The sequence below is a fragment of the Ochotona princeps genome, chromosome 2, assembly GCF_030435755.1.
Source record: "Ochotona princeps isolate mOchPri1 chromosome 2, mOchPri1.hap1, whole genome shotgun sequence".
Taxonomy (NCBI): Eukaryota; Metazoa; Chordata; class Mammalia; order Lagomorpha; family Ochotonidae; genus Ochotona; species Ochotona princeps.
Window position 1 is genome coordinate 40983938 of NC_080833.1, and position 27990 is coordinate 41011927.

General features: G+C 46.3%; 2 protein-coding genes across 2 annotated transcripts; one reads left to right on the plus strand and one right to left on the minus strand.

The window, feature by feature from the left end:
• Positions 1-418: 418 nt before the first annotated feature.
• LOC101523445 (calreticulin-like) lies at positions 419-27352 on the minus strand. Its single transcript, XM_012927985.3, has 9 exons — positions 27319-27352; positions 20563-20664; positions 16185-16388; positions 14311-14405; positions 12930-13139; positions 10789-10902; positions 9895-10038; positions 2671-2763; positions 419-749 (listed from the first exon to the last, which is right to left on the minus strand). Exons 1-9 carry the CDS (start codon positions 27350-27352, stop codon positions 501-503), a joined length of 1245 nt encoding a protein of 414 aa, XP_012783439.3. The 3' UTR covers positions 419-500.
• On the plus strand, positions 27326-27990 carry LOC101523692 (large ribosomal subunit protein eL14-like). The gene has a single exon (XM_036494256.2). It carries the CDS (start codon positions 27351-27353, stop codon positions 27921-27923), a length of 573 nt encoding a protein of 190 aa, XP_036350149.2. The 5' UTR covers positions 27326-27350; the 3' UTR covers positions 27924-27990.

Below are 27990 nucleotides of genomic sequence, written 5' to 3' on the forward strand. Positions count from 1 at the left end.
TACAACACGTAAGCTGACAAGTAACAAGGACCACACCTGACTTCTCAGAGTTGATTATCAAGGAAGTCTCAGCACAGCTGTCCAAGGACAGAAGAGAAACTGGGATGAGGCCTACCACACTCGTCTGTATACCCAGTGATTTGGTCAAGTTGAGGTCTTTGTGACCCAAGACCATTGTCGGGGGTTCCCCTGGGGATGCAGTGTGCTACATCCCTATGACCTCCCACATGGGCCAAGCAGGCAGAAATTCAGGGGCGATCTCCCACATACGGGCTCATATAAATCTACAACAACATTGTAAAATAGAAGCTATCAGATCACTCCCTTTCCACCAATAAGGAAACAGAAGCCCAATGGAAGCCCCATCATTTTGTGATGAGAGCTTCACAAAACCATGCTGAGCAGAAAAGGCGGGATAGAAATATAAACTCAAAGTTTATTCAGATAGAGTAAGGTATTTTGCCTCCCAAATTCTCTCTTTTGGAAACATTTCTTCCCAATTATAGTTCCTCCTTCTGGTCAACCATGACATTTTTGTTTTCATGCAGAAATATTTCTTCAGTGTCTCCTTCTGGCATTGGCCTATCATTTTCTGGTTCCTCTTCTAAATCCTCTTCATCTTCCTCTCTTTCAAGTCCCCAGATGTCCTCTTTCTCTTCCTGCTCCTTTTCCTTTTTCTTCTTGGCTTCTTCTTCCTGTTTCTGTTTTTCGATTTCTTCATACAATTCTCTCCATTGTTTCTCTATGTCCTGTTTAGGATATGGAATTTCAAAATGATTTAGTAATGGTACAAAGAAAGTTACCCCACTTTAGAAATGTCTGGCCTTTCCTATCATAGATTCTGGAATGTTGCTTACTTACAAATGTTTTAAAAGTATGTGTGGAGTGACAGAAATGTGTGTGTATAATTTGTTCACAAATAAAACTATTTTCAAGTCAACATTTACTGAATGCTTATTGCATTGCTAAACACAGTGCAGGGCAATCTGCACACATTATTGTGTTCCTCACAGCAATACACGGGTGAAGTGTTGCTCATTTCATCTGCCAGATGAGGGATGGGGGGTTTGGACTTCTTTTTGGTCTTTTAAAGGTCTCCCCAAACTGAACAGAAGCCCCAAGCAGGTGGAAATTTCTCTTTAGTTCACTGCTATATTTCCAGTGACTACAACAATGCTCTGAAACAGGCACTCCACACATACTTGGCAGTAAATGTATTATTAGTAGTAGTAGCTACCATGTTCAGGGCCACATACTCTATGCCAGGAAATTATAAGGTAGTTTCTATTAGTATTCCCAATTTACAGATAAAGAAAGGTTAAATATCTTAACCAAGTTCCCATGGTTAGTAAAGAGCATAGCCTGGGGCCAACACTGTGGTACAGTGCACTGTGCTACCACCTGTGATGCCAGCATCCCCTAAGAGTGCCAGTTTGAGTCCTGGCTGCTCTATTGATGATTCGGCTCCTTCCTAATGTGCCTAGAAAAGCATCAGAAGATGAGCAGAGTATTTGGGCCCCTGCCACCCATGTGGAAGACCCAAATGGAGTTCCAGGTTCCTAGCTTCAACATGGCCCAGCATCACCCTAAATTCATATTTGTAAGTGATATGTGGTAGTGCCTCAACAAAACAGTATTAGATGATAACTCCAGAGTAAAACAGGACAGATTCAGGCCAAAAGGTATTTTTAAACCTGACAAAGTTTTCCCATGACTCCAGTGCTGTTTTGGAAACCTCATGTATTAAAGTTCTCCCCAAAGCATTTTTTGTAATGCTTGTTCTTTGCTGCTTTTCTTACCATAAGGTTAATTTGCCTAATTGGATCATCAAGCAGTAATCAAAAGCCTGCTTGGATAAGCCTGCAGAATGAGGAGGTCTGGAGGGACGATGTCAGGACCGTGAGGCCATTGCCCTGAGTATCACTCCACCCTGGAGTAGTCGGGGGAGGGCAAGGAAGCTGGCAGACAGCAGCTGCCTCCTTCCTTCTTCCCAGATGGCCCTCAGCAGTGGGCTTGGGGGCGCCCTCCTGGATGACCACACTGTGCACAGACAGTGTACAACATGAGAGGAGCATGAATTCTGGGTTTAAATTCTCGCTCAAGGGGCTGGAGTCATGGCATAGTAATCTAAGCTTCCCTCTGCAGTTTCTGCATGCCATATGGGTGCCTGTTTGAATCCCGGCTGTTTCACTTCTGATTCAGCTGCCTGTTTATGGCCTGGGAAAGCAGCAGAGGATGGCCCAAAGCCTTGGGCCCCTGCACCCATGTGAGAGACCCGAGAAGAAATTCCTGGCTTCCAGCTTTAGATCAACTCAGCTCTGACCATTACAGCCATTGGGGAGTGTACAAGCAGATGGAAAATTCTTTGCTTCTGTCTTTCCGTCTGTGTATACTTTCATTCTGGCTGAACAAGTTAAAGGCTGTGTACAGCCCTGGGCAGCGTATATCTGAATGTCAGTTCCTACATCTGAACAAAGGGTCAAATGCCAAGTGCCCTGCAGAAGTGGAAAGTGCTCGCAGAGTTGCAAGCACCAAGTTGTGGCTGTGGGGTGAATGGGAATCACAGCACAAGAGCAGAGGCCAGTAACTGCAAAGCTGTTTTGTAAATGACTCATAACAAAGCTTCAGAGAACACAGACATCCAGAAGCCCAGGGCAGGGAACATTTTACTTTTCTTCGTCCCCAGGTATTGTTTCCCACTTCCTCTGCAAACTCTTCGTCATTTGTTAGAAGAAAATTGTCAAAGATGCTGCCTGATTTCACCTGTGAAAAGGAAAACAATGGGAATGATTAGAAGCACCTACTGATATGCTGAAGGGCTTAAAATCAACAGGGAGTTCTTGATGCACACAGATTTGCTGGGCACAGGTCTCCATAATGTGAGCTGGAAGAGGAAATACAAAGTCTGTTGACCATACAGAGGGCCCCAGGATGCCCTAGCTGACTCACTCTAGAAAGAATTCAGTGATGGTTTCTTAAGGTTCTGGGATCCTCAGCCTCTGAACAGTATTTTTGAGGTTTTTAAAAAAGATTTATTTTATTGCTATTGCAAAGTCAGATATACAGAGAGGAGGAGAGACGGAGAGGAAGATCTTCTGTCCGATGATTCACTCCCCAAGAGGCCACAACGGCCTGTGCTGTGCTGATCCGATGCCAGGAGCCAGGAACCTCCTCCACGTCTCTCACATGGGTGCAGGGTCCCAAGGCTTTGGGTTGTCCTTGACTGCTTTCCCAGGTCACAAGCAGGGAGCTGGATGGGAAACGGGACTCCTGGGATTAGAACCAGCGCCCATATGGGATCCTGGTGCGGTCAAAGCGAGGACTTCAGCTGCTAGGCCACTGTGCCAGGGCCCTATTTTTGAGTTTTGTGACAAAACTCTGCTAGTGTCCAAACAGGCAACTGGTGTCTTTTATCCCCGCTAAGGTTAACAGTGTCTACCTCCCATGATGCTTCTTTTTTTTTTAAAAGATTTATTTATTTTATTACAAAGTCAGATATACAGAGAGGAGGAGAGACAGAGAGGAAGATCTTCCATCCCATGATTCACTCCAAGTGAGCCGCAAAGGGCCGGTGCGCGCCGATCCGATGCCGGGAACCTGGAACCTCTTCCAGGTCTCCCACGCGGGTGCAGGGTCCCAATGCATTGGGCCGTCCTCGACTGCTTTCCCAGGCCACAAGCAAGGAGCTGGATGGGAAGTGGAGCTGCCGGGATTAGAACCGGTGCCCATATGGGATCCCAGGGCGTTCAAGGCGAAGACTTTAGCCGCTAGGCCACGCCGCCGGGCCCCCATGATGCTTCTTTACAGATGCCCTATTAGGGATTAGCTCTTTAATATAACCAGAAAAGCTAAAAGGACAGAGGAGGAACAAAAGATTTGACCAGACATACAAGCAAAAGATATATTCTCTACCATTTAGAATGCCCTGATTCTCTGTTTTCTTAAAAATAACATTTTCCATATTTATGATGAAAGGGAAGTATTAATGAAATCCATAATAATGTGTTTTCAGTATTCATTTCTCAATTACTTCTTTATTTATTTATTTGAAAAACAGAGAGCTAGACACCACCACAGAGAGATTTTCGGTCTGTCAGTTCACTCCCCTAATGGCCAAGGCAGCCAGGGTTGGGCCAGGCCTCAGCAAGGAGCCAGAAACTGAATTTGGATCTTCATATGGGTGGCAATGACCCCAAAACTTGAGCTGTCACCTGCCACCATCCAGGGTGTGCTCTAACAGAAAGCTGCAAATAATGGTGGGGCCAGGACTCGAACCTAGGCACTTTGAAACAGAATGTAGATGTCCCAAGCAGTGGCAAAACCCCACACTTTCAGTGTTCCAAGTCATAAATCATGGCCTCAGACACAGTACTTCCACGAGCTTTGTGACCACGGGCAAGTTACTCAACCCCTCTGAGCCTCTTTCCTCGTAACTAAACAAAGAAAATATTCACCTCCTGGCAGGAGTGTCAATAGAATACAGAAACTACATACAACACATTGGTCCGGTAGTTAGTAGGTGCTCAATACTGTCAGGTTAAACTTTCAGAATCTGGATATGTTTGAGAAGGAGAAAAAAAGACTTTTTGCAACTTTTTGCTTTAGCAATGAGTTAACTAAGTCAGCACACTAATTTTGTGGAAGCTTGTGACCAAAAAAATGTCTGAAACCTGAAATCTCATGTCACCCTCCGCAGGCTTTGAAAAAGCCCCTGTTAAATAGCCCAGAATAGGCCATGGAAAGTTTCCCACTGGCATACATTTGGCATGGGTCGGGGGCAGACCAGGCTGAATCAGTTCTCATCGTCCACTGGCAAATCTGAACACCAGAACAGAGTGTGGGTCAAGCCGGGTTTGGCCGCGACAAAACCCAGTGCACAATATGGAATGCCAGGGTGAGGTTGCCTGTACTGGATGTGACTGCAGCACCCAACCAGCACACGTGAGAACCAGGAAGGGAGGGGGCAGAGCCGGCAGGGGGATTAAGGGGTGGTCCCCTCGCTGGACAGCTACTCCCACTGGAGAGCGTGGGCTGGGATGGGGGCAGACCAGACTAAGCAGGGCTACAACACCTGTGGGCCTTATGTGGACCAGATCAGGGAAAAGCCAGGCTGGGCTGATTATTCCTACTGGTGCAAGCATAAATTAGAGTGGGTGAGGGTTGTTTGGGCTTAGCCACAGCATCAGGTGGCAGAAGCTGGCACTGGGGCCCATTACTGTCAAGTCAAACCACAGAACCACCTGGAGAGTGCATAATCTGGGAGTGAGAGAGACCTGGGAGGGAAATAGTGGGTTCCCCCCTCTTGGGTTACTACTCCTGCAGGAGGGCATGAAAACTAGGATGGGGGCAGGGGTGGCTAGACAGAGAGGTACTGAACAACATCCGTGAGTGCTGGATAGTTGAGCTGGTTAGATGGAACTAAGCTTTAATACCCATTGACAAGAACAAGAGCCAAATGGAATGTGGGACAGACTGGACTAGTCTGCTACACATACTGACAAACCAGGGCGGGGCGGGCCTGGTGGGGGTTACTGTGGGTCGCTCTGACTAGGCTGCAGCTCCCACTGGTTTATGTGAGGGCTGTGTATGTTCTGGGCAGAACCAGGCTGGACTGCAACATCCATTGGTTCCAGTGGAAGTCAGGACTGAAAACAGAACGAACCCAGCAATTGCAACCAACAGCTGATCGTGGTGATGGACTGTGCCGGGCCCTGTTCTTGCTAGAACATACAAGAATCTGGTCTGGGAATACCTCAAAGTTTCTTTGGGGATCTCCCCAATCGAAATGCTGGACTCAGAACCCTAACCAAGAAAAGACAGAAGAAAGAACAAGTCAATCAACCACCTCAGCTATATGTTGGCAGTGAAATACTGGGCAAATGGAGACTCTATGATGGACTATGTCATTCAGTGGATTCTTCAACGACCTCACCGAGCTGGTAGCAGTGAAAATGGCAGCGATTCATAACTGACGAACTATTAAAACCATTTGAGCAAGGATCTCCGAGCATGCCCCACATTCGGGACCTGGGGTGGGTGGGAAACTGGGTGGGCTTCTCCCTCAATATTCCCCTTTACCTCAGATACAAGAAGGAAACAATATGGACATAATAGTCTTACCCACCTCCCTACAGCCCCTGAACCTTTTTACCGTAATTAACTATGTAAAGATTGTCAACAATATAATAAAAAAAATCAATCAATTAATTAATATTTTAAAAAAAGAAAAAGCCCCTGTTTTCCTTTTTTTTGGTTCAAATAAATAAATAAATAAATTTTAAAAATAATTAAAGCTTTTATTTGGCTGACATCAACCCTACCTCTAACAGAAAAGCAAATGACAAAATAGACATTCTTTTGATCTCATTTTTTAAAATTGACTTTTAAAACTCTTTGTACAAGTTTAAGATATTTTCTTACCCCTGGGGATTTTTTTCCTACTAAATTACAGCAATTTTGCCTAGGAAAAAACTGCTGTTGTTTGATGAGTTCTTGTATTTTCCATACTTGCAAGAAAAGGGTTCTTCATCTGCCCTATTCTCTTCAGTGACCCTTCGCCTGGCACCCTTACAGGAAATTCATGGGTCACGTGGGAGCCAGCCTACTACCTTAAGCCCACTGGTGGGGTGGCCTGATTCTTTGCTTATAGGCCTTTGTTTGCAAAATGGCAAAATGAAAGAAAACACAGCTTCCTTGCTTTTTGTACCCAGTTGTCAGAAGAAAACAACACATGAGAAGGAGCTATTAGGCTGTGAAACCTGAATGAGATCCTAAGGGTGCGTGAGAGTCAGCACCTTGGAAATGACCGATTTCTGGCATTGCCCCATTCGCCTCACCTAACGGAACGTGTGTGGGCTTGAGGATTTATGGTTGTGGTGCTGCAACAAGTCAGCTCACCTCTCTGACCCTGTCTTCTCATCAGTCATATGGGAATGGGAGCCTGGGGCCCAGAACATCTGATGGAAGGGACATCAACAGGCTTTGCCCCGTGGTCCTTGCAGTTTGTGCCATAGCTCCTTCAGAGACCATAACGGATTCCAAAGGTTTGTTCTCTGTCATCTCCCTCCAGGCTCTGCTCCTCCTGCCGACCAGGGCAAGAAAGCTGAAGCGACTGTGTTTGGAGATGTGAGAACAGGGAATGGGAGGGGCCAGGGAGTAGGTGGGGCAAGGTGACTGGGCAGAGGAGTGACAGAGACAGCAGCATCTAAAGGCAGGAAAGCAGCCGTGGGCACAGGCAACATTTCCACCGATCTCCTGGCCAAGGGCTGCTTGACTTTTCCAATGATGTGTAAGGGATGAATAGTAAACTGGATGTAAACTGGATGTTCCCGGTTCCCACTGACTGAGAGAGAAGAGTAGAGCTGGACCTGTGAGTGCCAGAGCCAACTGGAAATGAGAGGGAGGGCAAGGTAGGCACAAGCAGAATTCTAACACCTCTCTCTGTCACACACACACACACACACACACACACACACACACACACATTCCAACTCATACTTCAACACCTTTCCCTCAAAAAGACAAAAAAATCCCACAAGTTAGATTCACACCGCAGATTTGGAAATCTGAGCTTCCTTCCAATCCAGCTGGATCAGAATCGTCATTTTTTAAAATTCCACAGGGATTCACAAGCATGTGCAAGTTTGAGGAGCAAGGTTTAAATTCTTCCAATAGAAAGGATTGCCAGTTGCGAGGGGTTGATCAAACCCAGAAAAATGAATGTCAAATACTTTTAAATTTTGTAGATGTGCAAAAATACAGTTTGAAATGTGTATCTCAATGTCTTCAGTGGTGGGGTTGGGGAGGAGAGCATTTTAAGGAAACATATTTTAAGATTAGGCATATTAGGGCCCGGCGGCGTGGCCTAGCGGCTAAAGTCTTCGCCTTGAACGCCCCGGGATCCCATATGGGCACCGGTTCTAATCCCGGCAGTTCCACTTCCCATCCAGCTCCCTGCTTGTGGCCTGGGAAAGCAGTCGAGGACGGCCCAATGCATTGGGACCCTGCACCCGCGTGGGAGGCCCAGAAGAGGTTCCAGGTTCCCGGCTTCGGATCGGTGCGCACCAGCCCGTTGCGGCTCACTTGGGGAGTGAATCATCTGATGGAAGATCTTCCTCTCTGTCTCTCCTCCTCTCTGTATATCCAGCTTTCCAATAATAATAAAAAATCTTTTAAAAAAAAGATTAGGCATATTAATATGATCACACATTTATTAAGCTGTTCTATTGAAAAAGGGATGACTAGGGGTAGATATTTATCCCTGCAGTAAAGACGTTGGTTAGGACGCCTATATCCCATCAGCTAGAATGCCAGGATTCTACCCCTGGTTCCTGAACCCAGCTTCCTATCAACACAGATTCTGGGATTGCTGTAGGGACGACTCAAGTAAATGGATTCCTGCCACTCACACAGGGAAAGTTGCACTGAATTTCTAGCTTCTGGCTTTGGCCCCATAAGGGACCCATGGCAGCAGATGAGAGCTCTGTCTAGTTCTCAAATAAACAACAACAACAACAACAACAAAAGGAATGCAGGACAACTGAACACAAAAGAGACTGTGATGGAAACTGCATTCTTCAGGGAGGAAACAAAGAAGGACAGAGGATAAGATGTGTGTCTGCTTCCTTCCCTCCTTCAGTCCCCTCTTTCTTCCTTCTCTCCTGAACCCCTAGCTGGTAATTTACGCACTTGACCTCCTTACACTCCCCTACGTTGGGCTCCTTGAGCCAGGAAACTAAGAAAATGGAAAGAACTAAAGCAGGAGATCCAAAAGTAAGTAGGGGGAGTCTGCTCCAGGGACTCTGGCAGCTGGGAACTGTGGCTACAGGATCTGCCCGTATACAAGTGGCCATGGCCACCAGAGGTCTTGCAGTGTGATGGGTGTAGTCATCATCCCAGCCAGGGTGTCAAGGCCAACAGACCACTGTGTGAATCCTGCGTCTACTATGTGCCAGCTCTGTACCCTTGGGCATATCCTGTCACATTTTTGAGTCTCAGGTCTCTCAGAGGTGAGAAGTAATAATATGGGATAATCCGGGACAGCTCAGAGAGCTGTGAGAATTAAGGGAGTTACACGTAAAGCCTAGTGATGAACAAACCCGAGTTCTTTTCTTCTCCAGGGTAATCCTCTTCCAGGACTGTGTAGACCACAGCTTCTGCAGGCCTCCAGTGGGCAGGGCTTCCCTCTGGGGCCTGGGCTGGGGGCTCTCTCTTTCCTCCTGAGTTGGGGAAGAATCCTCCCCCCACCAACTCCACCTCCTGCAGTAACAAAGCTCCAGGAGAAAGAACCAGAGGTAGGGGTGGAGGACAATCATTCAAATGCCTGAGTGAGTCTTTCCTATTCATTCAGGAGGAAAGATGAGGTGCAGCAAGGGAGGAGCTGGGCCAGGTCCTGTCTTCACAGCTGGGAGAACGACCTCTAACACCTGTCTGAGGGTTTCGATATTTCTGTGTATTCACCAAAACACCCACTAAGGGTCACGCAGGACCAGCAGAGGCAGACCAAGCTACTGGAATACTAAGTGTGGTACCAGAAAGACCTGTGCTCAGCTCCTGACTTTCACTTACCTTACCAGATGTGTGTCTTCAGGTAAATGACCAGCCTTCTCTGAGCCTCCTTATTACATTGGAGAATAAGAGATTTCACAGTGAAAGTTAAATGACAAATGCACAGGCTTTAACACAGGACTTGGTCTATGGTAGTGACTCAGTAAGTGGCAACTGTTCTAATTATTAGGATGGATGTAATTACTCCCATTTTACAGATGAGCAGTTTGAGACTTAGTAAGATCAAGAGACACTTAAAGTCTCCTGATGTCCAACCTGGGACTCTTCACACCTTGTAGAAACACCACCAGCTTATTGATGAAGGGCTCTGAGTCCAGGGAGCTTTACCTGCCACAGGTCCAGGCCAAGGACGCTGATGTTGTAATAGTGACAAATGGTAGGGTCAGGCTTGTATTCAGGGTTGTCTATTTCCGGATGAATCCATTCCCCTTGGTAATTGGGGTTGTCAATGATCCGGGGTTTCCATTCTCCCTAAAGCAAAGAACCAGAATGAACATGGCATTAACAATTTCACCACTCTTCCGATCTCATATAACCCATCACTAGTTCTTATATTTAAGTACATTAGACTTAAAAGTTCAGAGTAAGATCCCAGGAGCTTCCTTCCTTTTCTATAATACAAGATGCTGCTGAGTCCCCTTTTCTGCTCAGAGGGAACCAAATGTGGTGGCTTCTGACCCTGGTTCTAGGCCTCTGCACAAGCTCATTCATGAAGTTAAGGAAAAACAGCTTCTCAGATAACATTCTCTCAGTATCCAGTGCTTGGGACCCTTGTCCTGGTACATAGCAAAGGACACAAGGGCCACGTAAAGTGATGCTTACGTCAGTAAATTTTACCGCTGCAGCATTAGCTGATCCACGGTTCTTCTTGCCTTCTGACATGAGGTCAGGTGTTAGCCCTTCTAAAAGTTCTCCTGCCCCCAAAACGTTTGGCTCTTGTCCTAACCTCGTCTCTTCAGAGTCTTCTAGTCCGTGAACTGAGACCCACTTCCTGTTTCGATCCTGTCACTTTGGATGCTTTCTAGCACCCTGGACCACCTTGGTGCCCAAGGCTGCCCGAAATGCTCCCTTCAGTGTTGGCTTCAGTAGCCTTCTCGCTCCCAGCCAGACTCCTCCCTGACAGCAGAAGATGACCACAGGATCTCAGAGTTTCTGCTTCGTGCATTTGGACTGACCTCTCTGTCCACCTTCTCACACTCCCTGGAAATTGAGGCTCCTCACCTTATATTTCACGTTTGGTATCAGGGGCCCTTCCCACTCCCCATCCATGGCTTCGTTCCAGTCAGCGGGCTTCTTGGCCTCTGGGTCTGGAATGTACTCAGAGTCTTCCCAGTCCTAAAGTGAAAAAGAACCTTCTTGAGGACTTGGAATAACACTCAGGTTCGGAGTGCAGGCTGATTAAATCTGGTTTGCCGCCCATTCCATCCTGCTCTCACCTGTATGAAGGCCAGCCTTAAAACTCTGTCCACAAACCCAGTGCAGGAGAGCAAAACGCCTCTGAGCATCTCTAGCCCTTCCCCTGGCTTCACCATTGCTCCCATTTTTCCCACCTTCCCCCAGCAACATGCCCTGCTATGGTTTGAATGTGGTCTGCTTCTGCGAGAAATTAATTGCCAGTGTAAATTGAGAGCTATTTCTGTTCCTGAGAAAATAAGCTGGACAGAACTCAATGGTCCTGTAGGTTCCCCATCTTCAGAATCCTAACTCTGCTTTAGGAAGTGCCAAACACCTGAGATAAATACTGTGTCCCATCCTTGGGCCTACGGTCTGGATGAAGTTCACACTCAGCTGATCAGTGTCTATCTTCGCTTGGTCCTTTAAGTGGGGGAACATTGAAGCCTGCAGCCCCTTGAGTGCACCAGAAGGGAGGTTCTGTGGTTAGTCTTGCTGCCCTGAGCCTGGCAGGAACTTTAACTCCCTATCTTCCCATGCTGCTGAAGGCCCACATACTTCACCTGGCTATCTGCTTTAACTTCGTGAGGACAATGCTCACTCCTTGGAGATGGAGTTCTTTGCAGAATCTTCCTTCACATGGCTGGGCTGCTGTCCATCACTGCATTGGCCTCTTCTTGGAGACTGGACTCAGCTACTGGGTCTCCTCACCACCTGCTGCCTGTTGCCAAGCATCTCCTCTGCCTGAGGCTGACCTTGCTCTGACCTGAGGACTAGCAACATGGCACACTGAGACCCTTGACTCCAACAGACCTTTCCAGCCTCACTTTTCATTGGGCCCCACTTTGAACTTCATGCTTCCTGACAGCTGAGCGGCTGCTTTCAGTTTTTTACACAGCCATGTTATTTTCCACTTAACTATTGGGCTATCGTTTCTGCTATTCCCTGGGTCTGGGTCGTGTTTTGTGCTAGCTTATTTATTCTTCATGACAACCTTTATACATAGGTATTATAACATCTGTTTATGAAACTTGCTTTTACAGATGTCAATTATTCCCTAATTATTAACAAGTTGCATAATCACAGTAAATATCGGAGCCCAGGGACCAGCATTGTGATGCAGTAGGTGTCATCACTGCTGGCAACAGCAGCATCCCTTGAAGTGCCCTTTCTGGTCCCAGTCACTCTGCTCCTGATCCTAGGAAGGCTGCGGATGATGGCACAAGTACTTAGCTTCCTGTGACCCATGTGGCAGAACAAGATGGAGTTTCTGGCTCCTGGCTTTGGTCTGGGCCAGAACTTGTCTTTTGGAGGGTGAGCCATCTTTGTCTCCTCCTATCACACTGCCTTCCAGGTAAACAGATGAATTTTAATTGCAGTACTGTGGAGCTCAGCCTCTCAGCCTCGGTCTGTCTCTCAAGTTGTCCTTGGGTATGCCAATCACTCAAGCATTGCCTCCTCTTTCCCAGGTCCTGTTTCCCATCCAAGGACGGAGCTTCTCCTGGGCTCTCCAAGCCTTTGGCTTCCCTGACTCTCCACGCTGACTGCACAAGGACATTTCTTGGTTTCTTACCTGCCTCTCACTCTAGACTGAGTCCTTGGAAGCAAGGATCTCACATCTCTGTCCAGAATAGCTTTCCAAAATATAATAAATACATTGTGCACATTCCCCATATCAGTAACTTTGGAGTCAGACAAATGTGTGTTCAAATCATGGTTCTAACATGTGTGTGCTTGGGTGAGGCACTTCCTTCTCTTAGCAACACCCTGCCCATAGAGGCTGTCAGAAGGTTTGACAGGTCCTTGGCAGATGTGAGCCGCTGTCCTCCTGGGATCTTTGGATACCAATATCCAATTGCACACCTCCTTGAGGGATCAATGCCCCTAATCTCTGTTCCATAGATTCTAGCCTCCTCCTCTCTTCTCCACTGTGGAGATTCTGCCAGTTTCCCAGCCAAACACTCCCTGACCTCAGGTTTCTTATCTTCAGGATCCTCTATTTGCAGGCGTTCATCCCATTTCCTTGGCTTCCGGGCATAGGGGTCTTTGATTTTTCTAGGAGGCAAGAAGTCCCAGTCATCCTCCAGTTGCCCAGCTGCAACTTGCTGGTTGTCAATTTTTACTTCATATGTAGCATTGGGCCGAATGATCAGAGTGTATAGGTGTGTGTCTTTGTTGATCTATGAAGGAAAGGTGGGGATAGTTTATTTCTACACTGGACATCTTTAGACTTGAAGCACCAAGTGACCACAGCGTCCATTCCCTTGAAGGCACCCCTACAATATTTACCTTGACGAGGCCCCTCAGTCCATTTCTCTGGTTAACTCTACAGGGATTCTGAGTTTTATTCTCTTCATCTACACTCCTCTGGTCTCCCTGAGCCACCAGCCTTCCCACCCCTGCAGCTCTGATCAGTCTATGATCTTATCTGTTTTTCTGTCTGGCCCCCTTGGCTGCGAGGATCATATCAACAGTTGGGCCCACACCTTCTATCACAAGGCATGCCCAAGAGGACTTCAGGGAGCCTCTACATGTGTAGTCAATGTACAGTCCTGTTAAGGAGGATCCTGAGTCTGAACACAAGTTCTCCAATGACCCAAGCCCTATGGGATACTCTAGACTTGCTTTCTGCTTCTCCCCCATGTGCTCTAGCTGTACCAAAATGCTTCCTTTGCTCTTATTTCTCAAGTTGCCTTGACTTTTTTCATAGAATTATCTTTTCCAGGATTTCAATTTTTAAAATCTTGTGCCTCTTCCTAGGATCAAGTCATGTTTATGTTCTGAAGTTCAGCACAGGAGAAACCTCTGGGATAGGCATTCAAGGGGAACCTCCTGTTTCCCTACAGACTCTAACCATACCAGGCAGTCATTTTCCTTTGCTTGATTCTTACCTCCAGCTGACTGTGAATTCTATAAGGTGGGAGGCCATGTCTGGCTCACTCTGTCCCTAGCCCAAGGCCCAGCATGGATTTAGAATTGAGTGAAAGCTCATCTGGTTTCAGATGAAATCCATCCACTGTCAATTAATGAGCCAACTTGATGTTGCTAAAATGCACTTGCCCTTCCACCACCTGTTGCTAAGCCCAGCACTCTCACCTCCCATGTCTGCTCCAACACTCAGCAGTGGAGAACTAGCCAAGACAGAACCTTAGGTGGCTTGCTATAGCTTTTTTGGATCAATGGTTCCTTTGCAAATTCCTACAATTTACAGTACTTTTCTAAGTCTACTTTCTAACCTGTAGAATGGAGTTATTGGTATTTAATTTATAGGCCTCTGTAAGGATTACATGAAGTAACATAAATGAGACATTCATGCTCCCCCCTGAAGTTAGGGCCAGCCCACTCACTCACTCTGCACTTGATGGTCTTGTTGTTCTCATGGTATTTCCCTTGGTAATGCAGGATGACCTGTACTTTGTTGTTGCCAAAGCCGCAAATGTCGGGGCCTGGAAATTAAACCCCAAAGCATAATTTCATATCTCTTTTAGGCAGTTTACCCAGTTTGAGGTCAGGACCCAGGACAGACACAGCCTGTATATTTATTAGGATCTCAGCAGGAAATAGATGGTACACTCAATTTGGAATTATTGGGGAAGGATTTAATAAGAGGATTATTGACAAAGGTGAAGCAGGACATTGGGAAAACAAAGAGCGCTGTTCTCCGACCAGCAACAGTAATCGCTCCTCCCGAGGAGAGGAGTGAGGAGAGGGAGCAGTTAGAGAACCAGGAGCAGGGGGAAAGAAGCTGACTTTCAGGTGAGAAACTCCTCTCTCTCCTTCTTTCCATTAATATCTTCTCCATAAAGCCCCCAGTTGGGTTGAATCATGCCTTCTTCTATGATAACATAGTGACTCATCAATACCTTTATAAAGGTATGTTTTTTCACTTAGGCTTCTAAAAACTTATTCACACACCTGAAGGTAGAAATAGTGGAGTATAATAAAACATGGGGGCCCGGCAGCGTGGCCTAGCAGCTAAAGTCCTTGCCTTGAAAGCCCCGGGATCCCATATGGGCGCCGGTTCTAATCCCAGCAGCTCCACTTCCCATTCAGCTCCCTGCTTGTGGCCTGAGAAAGCAGTGGAGGATGGCCCAAAGCTTTGGGACCCTGCACCTGCGTGGGAGACCCGGAAGAGGTTCCTGGTTCCCGGCTTCAGATTGGCGCGCACTGGCCATTGCGGCTCACTTGGGGAGTAAATCATCGGATGGAAGATCTTCAAAACAAAAATAAAGAAAGAAAGAAATAAAACATGGGCTTTAGTGCCAGACAGGCTGGCTTCAAACACTAGTTTCCTGCTTTCCTTGGGCAATGTCCTTGCCTTCCTTATTTGTAATGTAGAGATAAAAGCCCAATTCATCTGGGTTATTTGAACACAGAATAATATTCATCTAAAAAACACTTTTAAAACTTATTTCTGATGTCCCTACTAGCACCACCACGTACATATATACATCAACATCAGCCAGGGAAGATGCGAGTTAGAGACACCCAGAGTAAAATATTGCTCTGCATAAGAAGAGAAGAACAGCTGGGAGGAGGCTGCATACAGAAATAGTGCAGGGAGGATTGGGACAAGAGCTCAGAAGGAGAGCTCTGACGATCCCTGAAAAAAGGGAATCAAATGGAGGGCAGACTTGAAGGGAATCTTGCTGTGGGATGTGCGGCATAACCTTCCCTCTGACTTGACCCAGAAACACTCAGTGAAATCCACATTCTCCCGCTGTGCTTTGGGAATTGGCTGGCTGGCTATTTAAACCTCAACAAGGGTGTAACTGGATTCAAGGTTAGATGGGGCTAAGGGAGGCCTCAGGGTGGATCTGATGCTTCAGAGCAGAGGGCAGATGCTTAATGAGGGCCATTTCCTGGGCTTCTTCCTGCACCTTTCTCTCCCTGGAGCAGAACACAGGGCCTCACTGCTCTAACTGCCCCGAGGAATGTCCACACCTGTGACTCCCTTCCCCTTTTTGGAGAACTGGGGAATGTCTCTGCATACTGTAGGCTTAGTTAACATTGGCTTCTTCCCCTCTTGGGGTCTATTTGTATTAACATCAACTTTAGGACTGCTTTTTTTTTTTTTTTTTTGTCTTTAATAGAGTCATACTACAGGGGATATGTGGGGCTATTCCATAAAAAGGATTCTTTTCCAGGTCAGTCTGAATCATTCCAACAGCCACAGTGGCTCTTACAAGAGGATCCTGTGGGGCGACAGCTTCCTGAGCGCTTACCGAACATGATGTAATACTCGGATTCCGAATGCATATCCTCCTGGTTCAGAATGGCAGGAAAGAGTTTCACATACCCACCGCCACAATCGATGCCCTGCTCGTGTTTTACTGAAAACTGAACCACCAAGGTCTCGTTCACATTGTTGAATGGCTTAAACCTGGTCGAAAGGGCATAAAACTTGGCATCTTCAGTTGTCTGGAGACCTGGGGGTGGAGGGGAGTAGAGAGCACAGTCTTCAGGCCTACATACCCAGAAAGCAGCCAGATACACAGCATTTGACCTAGCTTGACCCAAAGCTGCCCTGGTGTGTGCCAGGTACTGTGCTGGGAGCTTTATACATGCCTCCTGCACGCCACCAAGCAACCTTGCTGTTACCAGAAATGCCCGGTGGGTTCTTTCCTCAGCTTAGTATAGAAATAAAAAGCCGGGAATCTGTTGCAGACAGAAAAGTTCATTTGCGCAGGGACCAGGTGAGCAGGGAAGGGAGGGAAGGGGAAAGCACCTCTGGAGAGAAAACCGGGAGGTGGGGTGCCTCTCGAAAGCGGAGGGAGAGAGAGACACCAAAGCTTTGAGGAAGGGTCTTGGGATTTTAAGCCTTCCTTGACCCCTCCTTATTGGGCATCTTATAAGGTAAGATGTTCCCCATTGGTGGTCTCTTAATTAATTAGAAAATGGGTGGGCAATGCTGGTACCGCCCACCTGAAAGTGTGGCCAAGACCTCAGCAGGCCTGGATGGGCTCACTTGCAGAATGGATGTTTCCCACTCTAGCAACCAGGGAGAAGAAGTGATCAACATTGCGTACCTAGCTAGTCAAACTAAGATTTTTTTTTAAAGATTTTATTATTATTGGAAAGCCGGATATACAGAGGAGGAGAGACAAAAAGGAAGATCTTCCATCCAATGTTTCACTCCCCAAGTGAGCCGCAACGGGCCGGTGCTGCGCCAATCCGAAGCTGGGAACCAGCAACCTGTTCCGGGTCTCCCACGCGGGTGCAGGGTCCCAATGCATTGGGCCGTCCTTGACTGCCTTCCCAGGCCACAAGCAGGGAGCTGGATGGGAAGTGGAGCTGCTGGGATTAGAACCGGCGCCCATATGGGATCCCGGGGCGTTCAAGGCGAGGACTTTAGCTGCTAGGCCACGCTGCCGGGCCCAAGATTTTTTTAAGTGAATTTATTTATATGAAAGGCAGAGAGAGAGAGAGAGAGAGACAGATACATATTTCTCCCATCTGCTGGGCTCATTCCCCCAGTATCCACAATGACCAGGGATGGGCCAGGATGAAGCCAGGAGTTGGAAATCTAATCCAGGTGTCCCATGTGGGTAGCAGAAACCCAAGGATTTGCTGTTAGTTATTTAAAACAGGTTAAGTTGTATTTCAACTTCATACAATATTACAATATTTTATGCGCAGCTAATTCCCACAACCTGGTTCTTTTCGTGAGCTGAAAACACCAGACACAACGAGGTATCTTAGGAGGTTTATTCCAATGGGGCAGGAACGGCGGGGGCGGGGGAGGTGGTGGAGATCAGTGGAAAAAAAGGGAAGGGGAGGGGAAGCCAGAAGAAGAAGAGAGAAAGCAAGCTGCACCTGGGGGCCTTTTTGTCTGCAAGGTGTGGGGGACGGGGATTGGGAAGGATTGAGGGCAGGCCCCAGGGGATTGGTGCCTGCAAATGAATGCCTGGGGATGATTGGTGAGTGGGCGGGGTTGGGGCTGGGATTCTCAGGTGAAATGCCAGGTTCCATCTGATTGGTGGATGGCTGAGGTTAGTGAGCTGTGAGGAAGAGGAAATGGCGCTGGGTCCAGGGTGGGATATTCACCTAACTCCTTACATTTGCACCATCGCCTGCTGCCTCCCAGGACATACGCTTGTGTGAAACTGGAATCAGGAGCAGAAAGGGGCTTCAAATCCAATACGGGATGCAGGTTCAAGACACTCAAGTGGCCAAACACCCATCCCTCCAAGCTCAGATGCTCAGCCACATGTGTTCGATTTTTTTTTCTCCCTAGACCCTGCTGTCTTTTATTCCCAAGAGACCGGCGACTGCTGTTCTGCAGCTTCACAAAAGAAGCCCTGATGTTATAACACCATTCTTGCCCCCCAAGTGGCCAAAATGAGGCTGTGCTATGCACAAAGGCTTTCGTACAAAGAAGTCCTACACTGCCTCTTATAGATAATGGTTTGCCATGTGAGTTGAACACTTGTGCTTCATTGAAGTTCATCCTCATTGTAACTCCATGAGGTGGGGTCTACTAACATCACCACTTCATCATGAGGGCATGGAGACCTTGCCATGTGCCAATGAAGAACCTGATGTTTTCTGTCTTTTGTGATTCTGCCTTAATGGCTTGGCTGGCGGCTGTGTGAACTCCAGGCCTGATAGTCTACGTGACACCCGGCAGGACTACCTGGCAGGTCATGTAGGGACCACTCCTTAGGAAGGAGGTACCTGGTGTTTAATAAGATTCACCACCCCATAGCTCATCGATTTGTACTTTTTGAAAGTTGCTTGCTTCAAACCCAATAGAAGCCTGCTAAATCATGACTGTATAATTAATAGCCTAAAATGTGTAAGAACTGGGGGGCACGGGTGCTCGCTCTCTCTCTCTGGCTCGCGTGCTCCTTTTTGCTCTCCCTGCGGCTGCCCCTCCCCCAGCCCAGGTGGCTGGGAGACCTAGGTTAACCTGAATAAATGACCTTTATGTCGTAGCACTGACTTCAGACGTGATGATTATCTGGGGATTTCAAAATCCGGCACAACATCAGCACCCCCAAGCCATCCACAGAATTCCAGAGCTCCCACCTTCAGCCATTCCACCTCTCCTATAGAAAGCATCAGGACTGTTGGGGATCTGAGTGCCTTTCTAGACTAGCTGCATCTCACTCTAGAGATGAAGAGACCAGGCCCCAGAGAGGGAAAGTTACTTAGGTCAGCTCATGCTGTCGTAAATGCGGTACACAAGCCAAGTCCTCCGTTTCCGACGAGGGACCTTTGTGTCTTTCTGTCTCAGGTCTTCATTGGCAACCTGTGGATAATTATTTCTAACTTCTAAGAGTTCTGGTGAGGATCACTGGGGGGTAAGAGAGGTGACAGTGCTTTGGAAATCATCAGTGTGGAAGGCCACATGAAACATGCTGACTTGCGTGGAAAGATCCTTGGATCTGATCCTGACAGTGTCTCCTGGACACTTACCACATGCCAGGGGTAAGTGCTTTCATGGGGGACACTGTGTTAGAGCCATCTACATTTTAAAGAGTAAACTTAGTGCCCCAAAGATCTTGGAGGTGGAGGGGAAACCAGAGTAATCCTAAGGCTGCATGGGGGAGGAGTGGGTACAAGGGAAAGATCCTAAAATTTGTAGGCAGAAAACTAAGCTTTGAGTCACTGGGCTGCCCAATTCAATACCCTCCTCCCCTTCCTGGACGCTCATTTGCACCCCACAGCCCTGCTGGACAGCCAGGCAGAATCTAATGAGCCCTAATGGGATGAGATGTAAGAGGCCAGGACTAAGAAACAAAGCAGGGCTGAGCTGGGCCACAGCAGAGAGTACTCACAAAGGCCAAGGCACAGGCCTCCCAGGGACTGCTCAGTCTCCAATTGTCTCTTCTCTGGAAACAATTTTCCAGAGTGGATTTAAATGAGATTCAAAGTGCTCAAGCCAGTTCATAATTCTCCCCTTTAATAAACATGAAAATCAGATTCATAACAGTAGCCAGGAGGGAGAAGACGGGAAATCACTCCAGGGGGACCATCAGTGGATTCTATTTATAAGACAAAAGCTTTCTCAGGCAAAGAAAAATAAATAAATAAAAGCTGCCAGCAGCCCAGGCTAATGGTAGGCCATGACTGTTACCTCCATCTAACATCAGGGCTCAAATGATACAAGATTTGCTCAAATGACACAGCCAGGAATCAAAGAGTCAGCCCTAGGTTTATCTGCTACGTTCCCCACCCACACTAAGCTGTTTTAGGGCAGAGAAATATCTATGTTTTTTACAGTGCTTGCCTCTGCTTCAGGCAGAGTAATCTTTGAAAACCCCTGGGGGACTGGGGAAAGCACACAGGTAATGGTAATGAAGACAGTCCCTGGGGTCAGATCAGGCTCAGATCTCAGCCCCACCATTTGCCAGCTGCATATACAGCCTTGGGCAAGTGGCTCAGGCTCTTTGAGAAATTAACAACAATCACCTCACCAAGTGGCTGTGGAGATTAAGGTGGGCATGTCGGTAAAATGCCTGTTATTCAACAAATAGATGTTACTATTTTTGCAGGAGGGATTTATTTTTTAAGAAAAAGAATTGTAGATAAAAGATAATTGCACAAAAAGAACATTTTTCTAATCAATTAGTGTATTCCTAAGTCCTCAGCATGTACCTTTGTCTTTTTCTTTGTCTCCATAAAATTTTCCTGCAGCGAGCTGAAATTTACCATAATCTGGTTGATGTTTAGATTCCACCCATCGCTTCTTCCATCCATCTAGAAGATAAAGGAGAAAACAATACAAAGAAAGTACTTGTTTTCTTAAAGATCATAAGATGCTGCTAATGCTGAGACTTAGCAGAATGGCAAGGGTTTGTTGGGGAATGGGCACACATTTCCTGAGATCCTTCACATGGGCAATACCTTCCTGTCTGTGCTCCTAGGGGGAGTGGTTTAAATACCAAATAGTTGAGCCATTGGTAAGTTACTGCCCTACTCTATCCTCTTACATGACAGTTAAATCTTAAATATCATTATGAGACTGTGGTTGAAATGCATGAATCACTTATTCTTGTAAAAGTAGATGGTGGAGCCAGTGTTGTGTCACAGCCAGGGAAGCCATTGTGGTGCCAGTGGTCCCCAGATGAGCCCTGAGCTGCTCCATTTCCAGATCCCTGCTAACACGCCTCAGAAAGCAGCAGATGGCCCAAGTGTTTGCTGCACCTATGTGACAGATCGAATGGAGTTCCAGTCTCCTGGCTTCAACATAGCCCAGCCCCGTCATTGGAGCCATTTGGAGAATGAATCAACAGATGGAAGATCTTTGTCCTTCCCATCTCTCCTGCTCTCCCTGTCACAGTGCCTTTCAGACAAATAATTATATTTTTATTTTTAAAAAGATGAAAAAATGCAAAGTCCTTATGCATATGTATGCTTAGTATAGTAAAATAATCAAGTCAGCACACTAAAACATTAACGATATCATTTTATACTCCTTGAATTAGTAATGATGAGAATCAATTTCCATTTATCTTCTTATTGCTTAAATCTTTAGACCCTTCCTTGTAGTTTCAAGGAGATGCTAATAAAGCCATTTTGCCTTGTCATAGATGGCGTGTAGACAAGGCAGTATTCTTCTTGGAGCTGGTTCTCCATCCAAGCATCCCGTGCCTTTCTGATTGCAGGTCCAGTGTTGCTGACTTCTACTTCCTGGACCTGCCAGGATCCCAGAGTCCCAGGGAGATTGGGCAGAAGTGACCTTGAGGGTGGCCTTCATTTCATCTCCTCCCTGCAGCTAAACGAACACTGAACACTTCTCCAATCCCACAGCCTCATCTCTAAGGTTATTGCTGTAGTGCCTTCCATAAAACCCTCTTATCAACACACATCCAATAAAAGGACCCTGGGCTGCTGGGTCAGCTCCTATTACTTGAGTCTGGTGACTCACCTATGTTTGATCATGAGACCCAGGGGATCTGGGCTTGCTTTGGAAGGAGTTGAGAATATGCCCCAAAATATGCTGCTCTCAAAATAGCAACTGTCACTCTGACCTTCATTCTGGCTGTTCAAAGTAAGGATTGGAGTGTTCATGTGAGAGATGTCTTCTCTATACCCAAAAAGAGAAATACAGTCTTTTACTTTTTTTTCTTAAAGTAATATTTTTTACTTTTTTCTTTTTCTTTTCTTTTTTTTTTTTTTAGATTTGGTTTATGTATTTGAAAGGCATATAAAGACAGCAGTCTCCCATTTGGGTTTATTCTCCAAATACCTGCAACAGCTGGAGCTGGGCCTGGCTGGGTGGGGCCTATGACTCAATTTGGGTCTCCAGCAGGGGTGCCAAGGACCCAAGTTAGTACCTGGAACATCACGTGTTGCCTCCCAGGGAGCATATTACTTAGCTGCCATACCAAATGCTTGCCTCTGTAAATTGTATTCCTTTAATCAGGGATAGAAAAAGGAAGCCAAGGGAGAGCTATATAAACAGATCTTGTTATATATGAACCCTTGTCTTCCTGGTCACTTCTCTTCCCAATTAACCAGCCTTGCTCAAGCCTCTTTGCCTTGTCACATTCCAGCTTCCTCTTCTCTCTCTGACTTTAATGTAAAAATCTGACTCTAGGTGCTTCCTTGAGTCTTCATTTCACTATGAGGGATCTCACATGTAGTGAGCACAGCAGTATTTGTCTCCCCAAAGTTCATGCAGCTGTTTAATTTTGGCTGTTAATGGTAAGAGTTGATGGTTTAAGAGTGGAAACTTGTTCTAAGGATGACATCAGAGAGGTGGGGCCAATGGGAGGAGATGGGGTGGTTGGAAGCTTGCCCTCAGACAGTGACTCTCTAGAGAGAGTTGATGATTTGAGTCAAAAGTTCAGCCTGGGGGCTGGTGCAGTGCTGTAACATGCTAATCCGTAGCCTGCAGCATCAGCGTCCTAGAAGCTGCCAGCTCCCAGCTTGGAGTGGGCTCACCTCTGGCCTTTGCAGCCTTTAGGGGAGTGAATCAGAGAAGGAAGATTTCTCTGTGTCTCTTCCTCTCTCTGTAACTCTGACTTTCAAGTAAAATAAGTGCTTAAAAAGAAAAACTGCCTTGTGTCCATTGAAATCTTAAGCCTAACTGAAAAAAAAATGGAAAAGGGAAAAGTAAAATTTTGCCTCCCTAATCTTTTCTGAGCTCTTCCTCCCCACTCCCCAACTCAAGGTCTCAGTATTGGGCACATAAGGGCATCTGGATGCCCACCTTGCTTATTTGCTCCTTTAAAAGGGGTCCTGGAGTTCCCTTCTATCTAAAACTGTGGCTCAAATGAGGCAGACCCAGCCTCCCTGACCACAGTGGCCCAGTGAGGCAATGGAACAGGTGTCAAAGTCAGAAAAGGCAAGCTTGTGAGACCCTCGTGTGGCTCCCCTAAAACTATACCTCATTTCCTCCCATTGATAGTGCTGTAAGACAGCTATCATTAGTTTCATGTTGTGTCTAGTGAGTAGCGGACCTGAGATATGAACTCAAATCGGCTGGATATCTTAATTGCCTTTCCTTTGAAAGAATTGGAATATGCCAAGTAAAATACTGTATAGAAAAAAAATGCATAGCGTCAAAATATCTACTATGTAGCAAGTGTGTGTCAGTCATTGAACCCAGTTCTTTACAATGACGATTTCAATGCATACTCTTAATATCATTAGGCTGCGATGACCATTCCTTTCAAAAGACAAGGAGACTAGAGTTCAGGATCTGAGATCTCAATTTGTAAATAAATGAGCAAACAGGCTCAGACCCAGGTCTCCATAGCACCAAAATTTGTACTTTTAATTCTTATACATATGACTTTCCATGAGGCCACATGTGTGAAAAACCCTTTATTACTTTTATTACAGGAGCGCATATAAACCCTTTATTACAGAAGTGCAGCACTTTATGGTTTGTAGCTTATACTCAGTCAGTAACTTGAGTAATGTAGGTCTCCCCAACCAAAATGGCAAGTTTCTCAACTGTTTCCCTGAGCAATGTACTCCAGTATTAAGCTCATAATAAATCATCAAAATTTTTGTTCAATAATTGAGTGGATGAAGAATCCCGCCTTTGTCTGAGCCGTGAGAATCTCAACTTTACAGATGGATTGACACACCAGTTCATCTGTTTGACAAATTAGGGCCAAACGTGCAGAAACAACTGTACAACTTCAGCCTGAGCTCAGAACTCCTCATTACTAATTTCTTCCCTGGATGAACAGTATTGATGCAAACCATAGGTGACATAATTTAGGGCGTCTCAAACAAGGAGCCCCTCTTGTTAGGAAAATAATGTCATGTGATTAATACATTGGCTCTTAGCCAAAAGGCTGAGAAGTAATGCTGCTGTGCAATTAACCAAGTCCCACTTTTTAAAAAATTGTTACATGAAAGGCAGAGTTATGGAGAGGAGAGAGAGAGAGAGAGAGAGCTGCTATCCCCTGGTTCGCTCCCCAAATGGCTACTATAGCCAATAACTAAGTCTTTCTGAAGCCGGGAGCCAGGAGCTTCCTCCTGCTCTCCCACATGAGTACAGAACGCAGACTTGGGCTATCCTATCTGTTTTCCCAGGTTATAAGTAGGGAGCTGCATTGGAAGTGGAGCAATTGGAACAGGATCTGTTGCCCACATGGGATGCTGGTGCCATAGGCAGAAGCTTAGCTTATTGTGTCATGTTGCTGGCCCCATAAAGTCCCTCTTGATTTCACCTGTTTCCTCTTAACATCATAACAACATAAAAGACCAAAACCAGAGTGACTCTTGGTGATCCCACAATCTGATTTCCTTCTGTTCAGATGGGGGAATTGAAGCCCCGGAGGAGGGAACAATCTATTCAAGGATACATGGTTCTTAGCAGTCAATCCCATTATACAAATAAGTTCATCTGCACCGTGTCTCTAGACTCTTATTTCTTCATTCAATTAGCATTTGAACATTCACTCTGTGCCAGAAACAGACACAATCCTGACAAGCTCGTTTGTGGATTTAGGAGCTTCATGGAGTTCAAAGTCTGGTGGAAAAGAGGCACAGACAAATAGCTGAAGAGCAAACGAGTTGAACAGCAGTGTGGTAAGTAAGAACAGTAGTGACAGAAGGACGCACAGGGCAGTGAAATTTCAAACAGCACTGACTGCACACAGAAGAAGTAAGAAATAAATACCAGAAGACATACTTGAAAACAGAGAGAGGTGAGGAGTAAGTGTTAAACAGAACAATCTGCAGGTGCAAAGGCCCAGAGGCTTAAAATAGCATTGTGTTTCAGGGAGCCTGCAACCGGTGATGTGTGGTTTTTCAGAATAGAGGAAACAAGGGGAAGACCAAGGAGAGCTCATTAATTGGGAGGAATAATATAGGTTAACCTAGGTTGAGTGTTACCGTCTCATCTCCCCTTTCCTTCAAATTAACCAGCCAGCTATAGGTCCGCAGAGATGCACATCAAAAAGAGACACATGTATAGAAGCTAGTACCTCTTGTTGATAAGGACACACGTCACATTCCTGTGGTAGAGATATGGAGCCAAGGAAGCCATATAACCATGATTCCCTGGTCAAATGAGCTTATTTCCATATCTGCACCTTCCACTATGCCTGGCTTCTCACAGAGTTCAAATTAAAAGACTGGGCTAGGGATCCATCACTGCCACCAGTTCCAGCGGTGATTTTAACTCCACTGGCACTCAGTTTCCTCATCTGTCCAAAAGGGTTACCCAGAGTCTGACATTGTAGTGTTATCAGGGTAGACTGCTGCCTTCAACACTAGCATCCCATACGAGTACATGTTTGAGGCCTGGCTGCTCCGCTTCTGATTCAACTGCCTGCTAATGTGCCTGTGAATGTGGAAGATGACCCTTGGGCCCTTACCACCCACGTGAAGAGCCAGGTCAAGGTCAGGTGCCAGGCTCCTCCACATAGGTGGCCGAGGCCCAGGCACCTGGACCACCTTCCACTGCTTCCCCAGAAGCATTTAGCAGTGAGCTAGATTAGAAGCAGAGCAACCAAGACTGAAATATGGGATGTTAGCATCACAAGCAGCAGCTTTACTGTGGCACAATACGTTCTGGGCGATTTAAACGAAATAGTGTGCAACACAGTATTGGGCATACAGTAAGTGCTCAATAAATGCCACCTGAGGCTGAATCTATTGATATGTATATGTGCACAGCATAGGACAGATACAGCAGCAAAAGGAAAGAGATATTAACTACTTATAGATTGAAAGTTAAAAGTTGTTCCTTCCATACATTGCAGTAGGCATTTCTACTCCAGAATAAAAAGAGGACTCTCAGTGAAACGATTACATTTACCTTGACAATAGGATACTGAATTTTCTACCTTTGTGTAGGCCCCATCTCCCAAGGGTTAACTCCACAGCTTAGCTTGTTTCTAAGGGGTAACAGGGTGGGCAATCTTGGCCTGATACATTTAGCCCCTGGCTTGACTGCAAGTTCCTCTTCCCTGCTTCCCCTTTTTTAAGATGCCCCCAGGGGAGCTTAGGAGTTGCTTGAGCATTGGAAAATACCCAGAGGAACTAAGAAGACTATAAAAGAGGCAGGCTAACCCCAAATAAACATTCTGTTTACAAGAATGACCCATTGTGTGTTGTCTTTTTTGTAACCCTAGTCCCTCCGCTAGGCTGGGGGCGGGGGAGGAGAGACAGAGAGGAAGATCTTCCATCCCATGATTCACTCCCCAAGTGAGCCGCAATGGCTGGTGCGCACCGATCTGATGCCAGGAACCTGGAACCTCTTCCAGGTCTCCCACGCGGGTGCAGGGTCCCAAAGCTTTGGACTGTCCTCCACTGCTTTCTCAGGCCACAAGCAGGGAGCTGGATGGGAAGTGGAGCTGCCGGGATTAGAACTGGTGCCCATATGGAATTAGAACCGAACGCCCAGGGCGTTCAAGGCGAGGACTTTAGCTGCTAGGCCACACCGTTGGGCCCAACCATCTGCTTTTTAATTTTATATTTCTTGGCTTTTCAAATTCATTGGTTTCAAAATCTAATGCCCAGAAATAAACAGTAGAAGCATCCATAACCTACTTCCCAGAAATCACCATTGTTAACATTTTTATATATAATTTCCAGCTTCTTGAAATGTCTTTTTCCTGTATGCAATTGAATGCTCTCTCACTCTTGCTTGCTCTCTCACACACACCATACACACAATTGTAATCCACTCAGTTTCACTAAAGTATATTTATTTCCCTGTCATTAAAAACCTTAATAAAGAATATTTTTTCATGCTTGTTATAGATTCCTATCACTTGACTATACTATGATTTATCTACCTCATGGCATAGTTTTAATGTTTTGATGATTGTGAAATGTTTACATTTATAAATTCTGCTCAGAGTAACTGAAGTCTGTTTACAATCAGGTACTTCCTCGTAGGCTTAACTGGGTGAAAGAATAAGATTTTCTTCTTCTTACAGATTGTTGCTGGCGTGGCATTCAGGGGCTTCATGGAGGCTGGCCTTATGGCCTATGTCTCCTTGGGGACTCACGTCAGGAACCTGGTCACGATCATAGATGTCACTGCTAAGGACAGGGATTTGGTAGATGGACCCTGCATGTGGGTCACAAGACAGGCCATGTCTTTTAAATGCATGCAGCTGACTGATTTCATCCTCAAGTTTCCACACAGTGCCCACCGGAATTATGTCCAAAAAGCCTGGGGGGGAGAACACGATATCAATGCAAAATGGGCAGCCACAAGATGGGCCAAAAAGATTGAAGCCAGAGAAAGGAAAGCGAAAATGACTGATTTTGACCACTGCGAAGTCCTGAAGGCAAAGAAGATAAGAAATAGAATAATCAAGACTGAAGTTAAGAAACTTCAAAGGGCAGCTCTGTTGAAAGTGTCTCCTAAAAAAAAAGCACCTGTTGCTAAGGGTGCTGTGGTTGCAGCAGCTGCTAAGGTTCCAGCAAAGGTGACCACTGCAGGCAAGAAAACTGCAACTCAGAAGACCCCTGCCCAGAAGGCCCTAGGCCAGAAGGCAGCACCTGCTAAGGCTCAGAAGGACAGAAAACTCTAGCCCAGAAAGCATCTGCTCCAAAGGCATCCTGGCAAGAAAGCATGAGAAGAAGCTGCTAGGAAAGAAA